Source organism: Elgaria multicarinata, chromosome 4 (genome assembly GCF_023053635.1).
Source record: "Elgaria multicarinata webbii isolate HBS135686 ecotype San Diego chromosome 4, rElgMul1.1.pri, whole genome shotgun sequence".
Taxonomy (NCBI): Eukaryota; Metazoa; Chordata; class Lepidosauria; order Squamata; family Anguidae; genus Elgaria; species Elgaria multicarinata.
This window is the reverse complement of record NC_086174.1, coordinates 104,953,619-104,966,398: the sequence shown is the minus strand read 5'-3', so window position 1 is coordinate 104,966,398 and position 12,780 is coordinate 104,953,619. Positions and strand designations below refer to the sequence as shown.

Sequence of the window (12,780 nt, the reverse complement as noted above, 5' to 3'; positions counted from 1 at the left end):
AACACACTGGCTTGGATCCTGAGTTGAAATGAAGCATGTAGAGAAAAAGTTACATTTTCTGGTGTTTTAGGTATTGTTTATTTTCACCAGTTTACTTATCCCAACTGATTCATAGTTTCTTGGTTTCAGGATGGAATATATTTCCTGTTTAGTAGACTGGTGAACGCCCTGTTGCGAGAGTGGGCATTCCCACAAGTGCCCTGGGCACAATAGGATGCTACTCAGAATTTTCAAAGATTTATTATCATCATTCTCTCACATGTAAGAGAGTAAAGGTGCTTCTTCAATGATTAAACTCATGGGACTGTGTTGATTCGACTGTGTTACTAAGTTAGCAAGAATAACATGAAGAAAAAGAGGAAACATTAAGATATGGGAGAACAGGAGCAACGATAAATTGGTTTGCTAGATCTGCAGGCAGATACAGGACAAAGGACAACTGTGCCATCAGAATTGTTAGGGCAACTCACAAAGTCATCCTCTCCTTCATTCATGTTGGGAAGCACAGCTCCTTCCATTGTGGTACTCTTGAACACGCCTTTAATTTTGCTGCTTATACTTCTGATTCCAGAGGATTCTTTTTTCTGGGTGCTCCTGTTTGTAATAAATTGGGAAATGCACACTGTACAGCAATTCCAAGTAAAGAAAACTAAAGTCCTTCAAAGAGGAACATTTAAACAACTCTGCTGCATGGGCAGTTGAGGCGCAAGAACTCAGCATAGTATTCTACATTTCACTGTCTGATCAAGAGGCCCATGAATAGTAACAGGATTCTGCTCATGCTTCTATATCTACAAAAGGGTGCTGTAGTCAGAGATTGAGCAAAAACTGAATGTACAAATTGAGTGCGTGTGCAGTGATTTTGCACAAACACACGGCACTGGTCACATGGTAGGGGAAAGAGGGAAGAGATCCCCTTCTTCCTTCCCCTTCAAATGTGATCACCTAGGTTGGAGCAAAAGGAGGATGCTCAAGTACAGTGGACACGAATTCTTTTCGCTCAATTCAAACTTCTCTGGGGTCTATGTTCTAATTCAGTCTAGTATTCAGACATACTATAGCAAAACACAATCAACCGCGATATGCTGGATGCATAGAGGGCCCATCTGTTCATGTATGGGGCGTGTGCGTGCATGTGCACTTCTAATGCACAGACATGGCGCACAGACATGTTGGACCTCCATCTTGTCCCATGAAATACCTCTCAATGGAGCTCTGGGCCCAAGTAGCCTGTTTTCCTCACTCTGGAGAAAGTCCAGGGGGTGCACTCAGTTCCCCCGCTGGAACGGGATCCAAAACTTGCTACCTGCCTCTAGAGATCCCAGCTTTAGAAAATGAAGCCAGCTCAAGTGTAAAGGAATATTGAAACTGGGCTTGAAAATATACAGATTACAGACATGTCCCTACAGCTCCCTGAAATGCCTCTCTCCAAGTGCTCAAAGTTGTAGGAACTTCATTGAGAAGCCACTAACTGTTTCTTACTACAACATCCTTTCTAATCATAACATAGAAGCTGACGTCAAAATAAAGAGCAATCGGGACAGCTATCGTTCATGCTACATAATCACAGCTATGTGAAGGGGGGATTTTGAATAAAGTACGCTTAACACACAAGCACTTATACGGGCAGCACGGGTGATATGAAATGGGCCTGACTTACTTCAAAGCAGCAAGGAGAGATGGCAAAAAACCAGATGGGAGGGTTAGGAGTGATTCAAAATGAGGGAAAACGGATGCAGACGAAGCCTCCGGGCTTGAGAAAGCTGCTTGCCCTAAAGAAGATGGCTTGGTGCATGGTTTGCGATCTTGTTCAGAGCTAGAGCAACTTATAAGAGAGAGAGAGCATCCAGAAGGCAGCAAGTTTGAGTGAAAAAGACAGACGTTAGCCATCAAGTCTGCATTCCTCACTGCAGCCGTGCATTTACACAGACAGCCTAGCAATGGCAGGCAGGGCAGCATAGTACCCTTGCACCAGGCGGGTCAGCTTCATTTCTTAACCAAGAAACGCACTAAGCATCTAAGGGGGAGAACACACACACACACACACACACACACAAATGTGTGAGTATGTACACCTTTTCTTAATGTGGGACTATTTATTTATTTATTGCATTTCTATACCGCCCAATAGCCAAAGCTCTCTGGGCGGTTCACAAAAATTAAAACCATTCAAGTATAAAACAACAGTATAAAAACATGATATAAAATACAATATCAAAGGAAACCACTGTTTAGTAATAGTTATTAGATTACCGCAATGTTTTCTGCTAACAGAGTTGTCCATTCAGCAGTACTATAGAGCAAAACAGGGCCTTCACGTATCCACGATTAACCCTAACCATTCTGATTGCCTGTGTGAAATACATACAGGTTTTATTCTGGTTGTAATTTTAAACTTTTATATTTTATATTGTTTTATGCTGTACCTTGAGGTTTTAATTTTTGTGAACCCAGAGAGCTTCAGCTATGGGACGGTGTAGAAATGTAAGAAATAAAATGACAAAAATAAATACTTTTTGAGGAATGAGGCTTTTTTTTTTTTAAAAAAAAAATGAATATCTTTTTGTGACCCAGTTACGGAAATAATGTTATTCAACCGAAATTGGAATACCAAAAGTGGTGTTCTCCTAATAAGTGGCTAGTATTTAGGAATGCCTGGCGACAGGTTTCTAGAGTTAAGAAAATTGGCCGTGAAAAGCTATGCATTAAGCCAAGCTGAATGCCATTATTTTTTTTTGCTAACATTTTAAACAAGACTGACATGTGCAATTACATGCAGGATTTCAACTTGAATTCTGCCTGGAAATATTTTCTGTGTCTTTAAAAATTGTGCGCCCAGATGATATTTGTCATAAAGGCAGTATGGGATAGTCACAAGTAGGTGCAGCGTGAGCAGGGAACGTCAATGGCATGTCAGCTTGACTTACCGACAATCATCCAAGCCGAGGCTACCTCTGCAACAACAGGCAAACAGTATTACCCCCCACAAGCCGAGGAAAAGAGTGAAGCAGGAGATACAGTCCTATTCTACTCAAACTACGCAAGTTTATCTAAACCGTGAAGGGAAACGGTTCAGGTGGCCTGCCAATCCAAGATGGTACAGCCAAGTCTGGTTCCTACTTCTGTGAACCCTGGAAAAATGCTACAGTTGGATGGCCCAATGGGTTGTTTCCGGCAGGGTTTCGGTTCCTGCTGCACCTTCTTGAAAATGATGACCTAAACAGGTGCAGCAGGTCCCATCATGTTATCGGCATGCAGGGGCAAAGCATGACCGACATAATTTTGGACATGCAGCTGTCAAAGACACAACAGCCCTTGCAGAAAGTGGGCAATGCTCCCCTGCAACAAGCACAACCTGCAGTGGAGAATGATTTAGGCCAGGAAGGGATATATCATTATGCCCAGGCAATAATAACTAATTTATCTTCATATGAATTCAAATCAATACTGTAAGTGGAGTAAGCAACAGACTCAAACTTGTGCATCTTCATAGGAGGGTTGTTGATGCCTTCTGTGCCAACGAAAGCAGCCAGCCCCTATTTATCTATATTTGTTGCATTCCTAATACAGCATTATTCCTAGTTACAGCATGCAAGCCAGCAGCAAACAGGCAAGCCTGGTGAGTAAGTTACTGAGGGCTTTCAAGTTTTGACAGGCCTAGAGCAGATATTCTTTAAAATGTTTAATTACTGCCACACATGTGGGCCAAATCCACTCCCTTGCCCTGACTCAAGAGTTGTTCCGCGCGCACAGACACTCCTTTTCTCCCCCATCCTCACCCTATCTAGCATCTTACTTCATGGATAGAAAGGAAACTCCGTCCAGCATTTCATAAGCTCTTAGCCTCAAATATATTCAGTATATACCATTTCAGCATGTCTGGATTTTCTTTTTTTAAAGTTCCAAGTGTGTTACCACACATTCTTTCAATGAAATGTAACACTATAATAAAGACTTTGATAATGTTATATACTTACAAAGATAGCTACTTGCACTATTTTAAACCATGTGAAACAATGGCATGATTATCAAATAATATGGGAGTTGCATTTTATACGAGCATCATATTGAAAAGTACATAGTTTAAAAAAGAAACACACACACACTAAATCTAATAATAAAAGCAAAGTTTTTCAGATGCAGTTATCCTGGTAAAATAGGAAACAACTCCTCTATGCATTCTAAAGCCCCATAAACTCCTGAACAAACTTAGCCGTCATGGAATAAGAGAAGAGGTCCTCTTATGGATCAGTAACTGGTTAGACCACAGAAAACAGAGAATAGGAATAAATGGTCAGTTCTCCCAAAGGAGGGACGTAAATAGTGGGGTCCCACAGGCATCAGTATTGGGACCAATTCTTTTCAACTTGTTCATAAATGATCTGGAATTAGGAATGAGCAATGAAGAGGCCAAAATTATTTAAGGTTGTTAAAACACAAAGGGATTGTGAAGAGCTCCAAAGGGATCTCTCCAAGCTGGGAGAGTGGGCATCCAAACGGCAGATACGGTTCAATGTAAGCAAGTGGTGATGCACGTTGGGGCAAAAAAACTCAACGTCAAGTATAACTTAATGGGATCGGAGCTGGTGTTGACCAAATATGAAAGAGATCTTGGGATTGTGGGGAACAGCTCAATGAAAATGTCCACCCAGTGTGCGGCCAATGTAAAGAAGACAAACTCCATGTTAGGTATTATAAGAAAAGGAATTGAGACTAAAACTGCCAGTATCATACAGCCTTCATACACATCTATGGTGCGACCACACTTAGAAACCTGTGTACAGTTCTGGTCACCACACCTAAAAAGGATTTCATAGAGCTGGAAAAAGTGCAGAAAAGGGCAACTGAAATGATTAAGGGGCTGGAGCATCTCCCCTATGAGGGAAGGTTACATCAACTGGGATTGTTGAACTTGGAAAGGGGAGAAATGATAGAGGTGTACAGAATTATGCATGGTGTGGAGAATGTGGATAGGGAGACATTTATCTTCCTCTCTCAAAATACTAGAACCCGGGGTCATCCCATGAAGCTGATTGTTGGGAGATCCAGGACAAATAAAAGGAAGTACTTCTTCACACAGCACATAGTTAAATTATGGAACTCCCTACCACAAGATGCGGTGATGGCCACCAATTTGATGGTTTTAAAAGGGGGTTGGATAAATTCCTGGAAGCGAAGGCTATCAATGCTACTTGCCCTGATGGTTGGGTGCTATCTCCAGTATTCGAGGCAATAAGCCTGTGTGCACCAGTTCCTGGGGAACATGGGTGGGAGGGTGCTGTTGCACCATGTCCTGCTTTGTCGGTCCCTGGCCGATGGCTGGTTGGCCACTGTGTGAACAGAGTGCTGGACTAGATGGGCCCTTGGTCTGATCCAGCAGGGCTCTTCTTATGTTCTTAAAAGGAGGGCTGAGAAAGCTAAGCAGGGGACTGACAAGCAAAAGTTTCCTACCCCTAAACATAACAGGACTACACTACTGAGGCCCATTTCACATGCCATGCGTGTGATCCAGTCCCATATGTGGAAACAGGTCTTCCCCTCTGCAGACTCTGAGCAAAACAAAGCAAACGGGCGGGGAAAGGGTGCATTTATAGAGCTCTGCATATCATAAAGCACCTGGAAAATACACACCAGCTGATGAGTATTCACAAGTCTCGTTGGACAGCATTTGTATACATACAGAAATATTGACCCCTTCAGGAATAAAGAGACAATTCACAATGCAAACTGCAAGAAAGAAGTCTGTGATGGTGTGTGGCTTACTATGAGGCCTGCCACCCTGAAGTTGGATTGCAACATAAATCAGGAAAAAACGATGACAGCGTGATACACTTGTTTAAGCAGATTTCTTTCTAAATCCAGGAAGATGAACAGGTTGGCTGAAATACATATTGTTTCAATGTATATTTTGTCTTAACTCACAGATAATAATGTGGCACTGATTTTAAATTTCAAATGTTTGCCAATACCTGATCACGTTCAAACAGTGGACCATCAATTATGTCCACCAAGCACTTTCCCTCTTCTTACTACAAGCTGGTCTCATACCAAACGAGTCCAACTCAGACACCATGCACGATCTAACTATTTGCCAGAACGTCTTCCTTGCCTCCCCTCTCCCCCACCCTGGCCAACAAGTGCATATTTGCTCCTCAGGATTACAAGAGCTTCACCTATGCATCTGAAGAGCCTGCAAAAGTGGTTTTGATGGGATACTTAGAGAAAATAAAAAGTTCTCTATTTCAAATTATGGTAAAAAAAAAACCCACTAAATTTATTTTAAAATAATTGAACTGAAAATGTAAGCACTCTGCTAGCGCCAACTTTTATAAAGAAAACGGATGTGAAGCTAAACAGGCAAATTACGAAACGCCTCAGTAGGCACTCAGAGTACACTGTTTATTGTACTTCATTAATATGGTAATATTCTGGTACTTCTGAAGTACTGTTCTTTCATGGAGGCTTGTCCAAACAGAGTATTTTGACAAAGAATGGTGCAATATTTTCAAAGAATAGTTTATATAATGTGCATAATTCCCAGAAATTAATTGTTAAACAAAGTTTAATCAAAGAAGAACACATCTGAAAGCCATATTATTTAATGCATCCAAGTACAAGTAAACCTACTTGTTTGATTTGGAATTGCGGGTTGGGGATTCATCTTGTCTTAAGAGGTACCTGAAATACTAAGTGGGGGAGAGGAGAGTTAATTGCTAATGACTATTTTAATTGTATTCATTCCATTTTCTTAGTCACCCTATAACAAACTGTTCTCAGAGCTACTTTCATTAATGCAGATAAAACAAATAAAAGTCCAATAAAATCCACATACATAAGATCAATATCAAAAAGAGCAGCAACAATCCAGGTAAAACCAGCAGAGGCTAAAATGTAACAGGCAACAACCATAAAAAATCGAAAAGCTATTAAAGATAGAATCACTTTAAGATACAAACTGGGCAGCAAGCACATACAAGACTAAAGAATAAAAATGTCTTTGCCTGGCATTAAAAAGATTTTAGGATAGGCTCCAGGTGGACTTATCTGGGGAGGGCATTCCATTCTCTGGTATTTCATAACTGGGGCTACCACTGAAAAGGCCTGTATATGAGTAGCCACTTACCACAATTCAACTCAGTATGAGAGCAGACTAAGAACAGAGGTGCTGCTGACCATCTCAGGGCACAGACAGCTGTTCTTCAGATACTGTGGCTCCAAGCCATGAAAGTTTTCATAGGTTCTGGAAGGAGTTACATTCATGTCATGCTTGTCATGTCATGCCCATGGACAGCTTGTTGGTCACTGTGTGAACGCAATGGTCTCCACACCATCTTCAAAGGCAGCCCCATCTGCAGTGAACTGCAGTAAACTAAGTAGGAAATTATCAGGTGTGGATTGCTGAAGTCAAGCACTATCTATCCAGGTATGATCATAGCTGGCATATCAGTCTCTTCTGGCAAAAGGCATCCCATGCCGCGGAAGAGACTTGTACCTCTAGTGAAAGGGATGAATCCACAAGCACTCACAAACTATGAACCTGATTTTTTAGTGGGAGGACAACTCCTTCCAGAACAGGTTGAACACCAATAGACAGAGCCACCCACCAATAGTACAGCTGTTTTATCTGGATTTGGGCTTCAGTATATTGGCTCTCATCCAGTCCATTATCACAGCCAGGCATTGATTAGGCCCAGCCACTGCCCCACCTGAATCTGATGGAAGAGACAGAGCTGCATATCATCAGCAAACTGCACTCTAAATCTCTGGGCAACTTCACTCAGTGGTTTCATGTAGAGAACTGTAGAGTGAGATTGTGCAATAGTGAAAAACACCTTAAAAAAAAACAAGTAGTCAGACCACAGCACAACTTTTGTCACACCTTTAGAAGACTTCAACAAGAGCATCCTCTAATCTTCACACTTACCTCGCTGCTGTGGCAGAACCTAGGTGTGAAGACACTGTCTAAGAGGGAAAATACATGTTCGTAGGCTTCAAAGAAGCACCGCATTGTTTGCAGCTTCACAACTTCGATATAGGGACCGTCAGCAACTACAGGTGAAAGCGTGGAGAACATTAAGCAGAAACATTGCAGGGTAAAATACCTGGCATATGCAAATGCTTAGTTATAGGAGAATTTAAAGATTTTCAGCAGGGCCCAAACCTCCAAATTCTGTTCTCTGCATTTGAGCCGTCTTTTTCCTCTTGTTCTAAATTACTGGGAAGGTGACTTAGGGTCCAGGCAAAGCAGGTGTTTTGAGAGTATGGGGCAGACATCGCAAATACAGGCAAGACCACCAAGAGCTCCTCAGTGCCTGCATTTGAACTAGATTACGGGTTGGCAATCTGGTGCCCGCCAATGTTTTGGCTATAAGCCCCAGTTAACATGGCCAACTGGTTAGGGATTCTAAGAGTTGTAGTTTAAAACATCTGAAGTGTGTCAGGTTGCCCATCAATGGACTAGGTGACTGATAAGGTACCTTCTTGTCCAACATTTCTACTGTTCTATGGGCACCAAGAGTTTAAGGGGCAGGGAGGAAGGACCACAGTTGAGCTGGCTGCCAAAATTATCACTTCTCCTGACCGAGACTTCGGCTTCTTCAGCATCAATTAAACCTTCCTTTCAGTTCCACTTACTACTTTGTATCTCTTCCACAATGAAAGGGTCAAATCTAATTTTGTCAATGCTTTCATCCAAACAATATGTCTTGTAGATTTTCTGCACTTCTTCATGAAGGGACATCATCTCAGAATCTGATAATTCGGGCTGCAAAATTCTGTCATTAAATTGCTCTGTTGAAAATGAAGCAATACGTTATTTTCTGAACACTGACCATATTTGGAGGGGAAAGTTATTTATGAAATATTTAAAAATAACGCAGAAGAAGCATTTGTATAACTGTCCCATACCTTTTCTTCTACTGTAATAAAATTTTATTTTAATGCATAAATTGAAAAACGTTAAATATAATACTGTGATCCAATCTTAATGCTGTAATGCTAAACATTCAGGAATTGAGCAAACAGCCAAAACATGAATTTTAAATAAGCTCATAACATTTCCCCCTCTTCCTTTTATGTTTCACAACTACTAGATTGTAAACTAATGTGATAAGGACCGTTCTATTCTCTCTACGGTGTGTAGTTCCATTTTAAGTACATAACAATTTTAACTTTGCTTTTTTAAATTTGTAATTTAAATTTGTATTTCTGCACTGCTGCTGATTTTATCCTGGCTGTGCTAATATATTGTATTTTATATCATGTTTTTATACTGTTTGTTTTATACAGTACTTTGAATAGTTTTAATTTTTGAGAACTGCCCAGGGAGCTTCAGCTATTGGGCGGTATAAAAATGCAATAAATAAAATAAAATAAATAAATAAATAAAATACACTAATCCCCCAAATGGCTAATTAATATAAATACAGTATGAGCATAGTGGTGTCTTACCTACGTCCAGGTAAAACTGCAGTACATGCACTGCGCCTTCTTTTTTCAAAAAATTCATAAAGAGAAAGAAGAGATCCTGCTCAGCTTTAATTTCTTTCAGATCTAACTGCAAGACCTAAACAAAAGGCAATTTTTTTAAAAAATGAATTTGATTCCAAATGTCTGAAAGATTGCTTTCTAAAAAGAAAATCAAACACACGCAGAACATTTAAAACTTTACATTTTCTTTCTCGCTTACAGAGGGCTTTTTATTTCTGGGCTCTGCAAACTTTTGCAGAAAGGGAACCAAAGCTGACGCAGGTTCTGTTGCTTTTTCAGGCTGCAAAAAAAAGGAGAGAAAAAAGAGAGAGCAAGTCAACTGAGCAAGGCTGTGTGATTCCACAATCAGCACAATTTTGTTCTCATGTTGCAGATACTCACTGGACTGTCATCAATGAAGATAAGCAGCAAGTGATTCACAGTATCCTAATAGAAGGGGGAAAATATTAATTGACAACAGCTGGGACCAAGAGGCCAGACCTACATGACACCCCTTGCCACACTGCCTGACATTCCTGAAAGTCCACCCACCCAAAAAAATGAAGGCACTCTCCTCAGTAGGTATCCCACAAGTCACTGCTGCTGGGAGGAGAAGCAGGAACCACGTCCCCCCTTCCCCAAGTCCTGTGAGCATTTCTACCAGAGGTGGGTGAACCAGAGAGGCCCACCTCCATTCAGATTGTTGGCTTGTTGAGAGTTCTCTGAGAGCTTAAAAAAACCAGAGACCATTCAGGAGCTCCTGGTGAGGCCTCAACTGTCCCCGTCCTTCATTGTAGCCAGTGTTCCTCCTGCTTCATTGTCTCAAATGGGTAAAAAGGTGGAAAATCTGGTTACAGGGAAGGTTCCTGACTTCCTTGCCAGCCACCCCACCCCACTTCCCTTTCCCCAAAATGTACAGCAGCAGACTGGGAGGGCACCACAAAGGGGAAGACTTATTTGTCAGGCCTTCAAATCCTTACCAGCAGCAACTTCCCCAAAGATTCCTCAGAAAAGATCCTTCAACAGAAGTTTCCTAGGGCTTCTGGGCCCTGACAACCTAGAATTCTGAGATCTTGGAACCAAGATATTACTGTTGGGAAGGATTGAAAGCCTAATGAGGAGAAACCCTCCAGTTTGTGTCACCCACCCATCAATGCTGATAGAAGGTACATTTTGGGAAAGGGGACAAAGACAACTCAAAATGACCCAAGGATGTACAAACCAAGCCACAACTCAAAAAGGATTTTGGCCAAGATCACAAGCAAGCCATTTCTGAATACACATAAGTACACACAAACACACACACACACGACAAGGAAAGAAAACACAAAGTGAGCAAAGCTAGAAAGCTGCCATCCAAAAACTGAAAAACGTATTTAGTAAGAATACATTCAATTACCATTAAAACAAAGAACAATAAAACACCATGTGATGGTAAGACAGAAAACAGTTATAGGAAATTCTTGTTTTAATTGAACAATCAATAATGATATCTTATGACTGTCTAGTACAATGATAAATTTAGAGAGGTTTTAACTGTAGTATCTCTTTATTTTAATAATTTATCTCCTGCTCTTTTTTATCAGGACTAAAACCTACTCACGGGTAAAATCACTACATAATTTCAAATAATAACACATTCCTAGAGCAACAATCAAACAACATCTCATAGCAGCCAGTTGCAGTAGAACTTCTTTTGGGGGGGGGGGAGAAACATAAGAGCACAGATGAGCGAACGTCTCAAAACTTACCGGATCTGCTAAGAAGTCCATAGAGGGAAGGAAAACAGAACCTGATAGGATTTCTCTTATAAGTAAAGTGAACGATCTGAAAGGAATTCAAAAGCCAATTCTAATACAGCTCTGTTTTCTCTGGCACCATAAACTATGGAGCTTTCGTAAAGTTAGCATTCAAACTAAGCTGGTGCAAAAATCATTTACTGTGCTATTTAACCAAATATTCTGTAAAAGTCTCTCATGAAAAGGAGCGATTATCTTCCTTCAGCTTTCTGTGCAGCAAAGTCCTACGTGGAAGGAGAACTACAAATTGGAGACTAGGGCTGTAGCCCTTTGAGTGGAGTCTGTAAGCAGAGTTTTTGTTCTTTTAAGCTGCAATCGTACACACACTTACCTGGGAGTAAGCTCCACTGAAGACAACGAGACTTACTTCTGAGTAGACATGTATAGGATTGCACGGTTACTGGCTTTTTGAATGATTTCTTTGTATGAAGAGCAAAGGATTAAAAAACGCCAAAAAGTTAGCTTTAGAAATGTAATGGATAAACCATGCCTACAAATCCTGATCTACAGCCCAGTTACTTCTACATAATTTAATCTGAGATCCTAGCATAGGTATATAATACAGAAGTTATTGAACCTTACTGTATGTTATGCCCAAGTATGGAATGCGGATACTTTAAACATTGTAAGTGCAAAATATACCTGCAATCTGTTGCCTTTGGCGGCAGAATATACGAGAACAGAAGTTCTGTAAGTTTCCTTAAATAATGAAGTTCATCTCTTCTGCTTCTCACAGCAACATGGAGCTCTGGCCCATATTCTTCTAATGCAGCTTGCTGTAAATACTCAGCATTTTTCACTGTAGGTAATAATAATAAAAATAACAACAACAACTTATTTCTTACCCACCTCTCCACTTGGATCGAGGCGTGAAACAACAGTGAATATAAAACACTTAAAAAACTTCTTAAAACATAGCATACATGATTAAAACATCCTCAAAACATCCTAAAAACATTCTAAAATTTCACTGGATAGGCCTGCCAGAATAGATCAGTCTTTATTGCTTTTTTAAATGCTAAAAGACTGTCAAGTTGACGAATCTCCTCCGGCAGGCCATTCCACAGTCTGGGAGCAGCAGAAGGGAAGATTGTCTGGGTAATACCCATCAGCCTAGTTTTGGTTGACTGAAGTAGATTCTTCCCAGAGGACCTGAGTGTGCAGGGCGGATTGTACGGGAAAACAAAATTCAGCAAAAGTCATGCAAAATTTCATTTGAGCTGTACGAATTGAACACATGTTATCTATCACCAGCAACAAAGCAATGAAACCAACCCCAAATGGAACAAACAATAAAATAGTAAAAAATTAAAATAAAACACACACACACACACACACAAGACGGTGCAAATGTGGGGGCAAGCAGGGGTGGGTAAACTCCCCCACATGCAGCTGGGAGGGTGCTCGCCCCATCGCTGCTGCTGCTGCCATCCATCCACCCAGCCACCCCCACTCTCACCAGCCCCCAGGAGCCTTTTCTGAGGCTCAGCTTGGCCTGGAGAGTGATTATTTA

At 40.9% G+C, this 12,780-nt stretch overlaps 1 protein-coding gene across 2 annotated transcripts in view; it reads right to left on the bottom strand.

Annotated features, from left to right (window-relative positions):
* Positions 1 to 12,780, bottom strand: part of SNX14 (sorting nexin 14) — a 39,838-nt gene that overhangs the window by 14,759 nt on the left and 12,299 nt on the right. Inside the window, exons 8-16 of one of the 2 annotated variants that reach the window (XM_063124905.1) lie at positions 11,910 to 12,066; positions 11,220 to 11,295; positions 9,871 to 9,915; positions 9,671 to 9,769; positions 9,451 to 9,565; positions 8,635 to 8,790; positions 7,925 to 8,049; positions 6,628 to 6,686; positions 471 to 594 (exon numbers count right to left, since the gene is read on the bottom strand). In XM_063124905.1, the coding sequence (XP_062980975.1) occupies positions 471 to 594; positions 6,628 to 6,686; positions 7,925 to 8,049; positions 8,635 to 8,790; positions 9,451 to 9,565; positions 9,671 to 9,769; positions 9,871 to 9,915; positions 11,220 to 11,295; positions 11,910 to 12,066 (956 nt within the window). The remainder of the gene's footprint in view (positions 1 to 470; positions 595 to 6,627; positions 6,687 to 7,924; positions 8,050 to 8,634; positions 8,791 to 9,450; positions 9,566 to 9,670; positions 9,770 to 9,870; positions 9,916 to 11,219; positions 11,296 to 11,909; positions 12,067 to 12,780) is intronic. The other variant, XM_063124906.1, reaches the window with a different exon arrangement.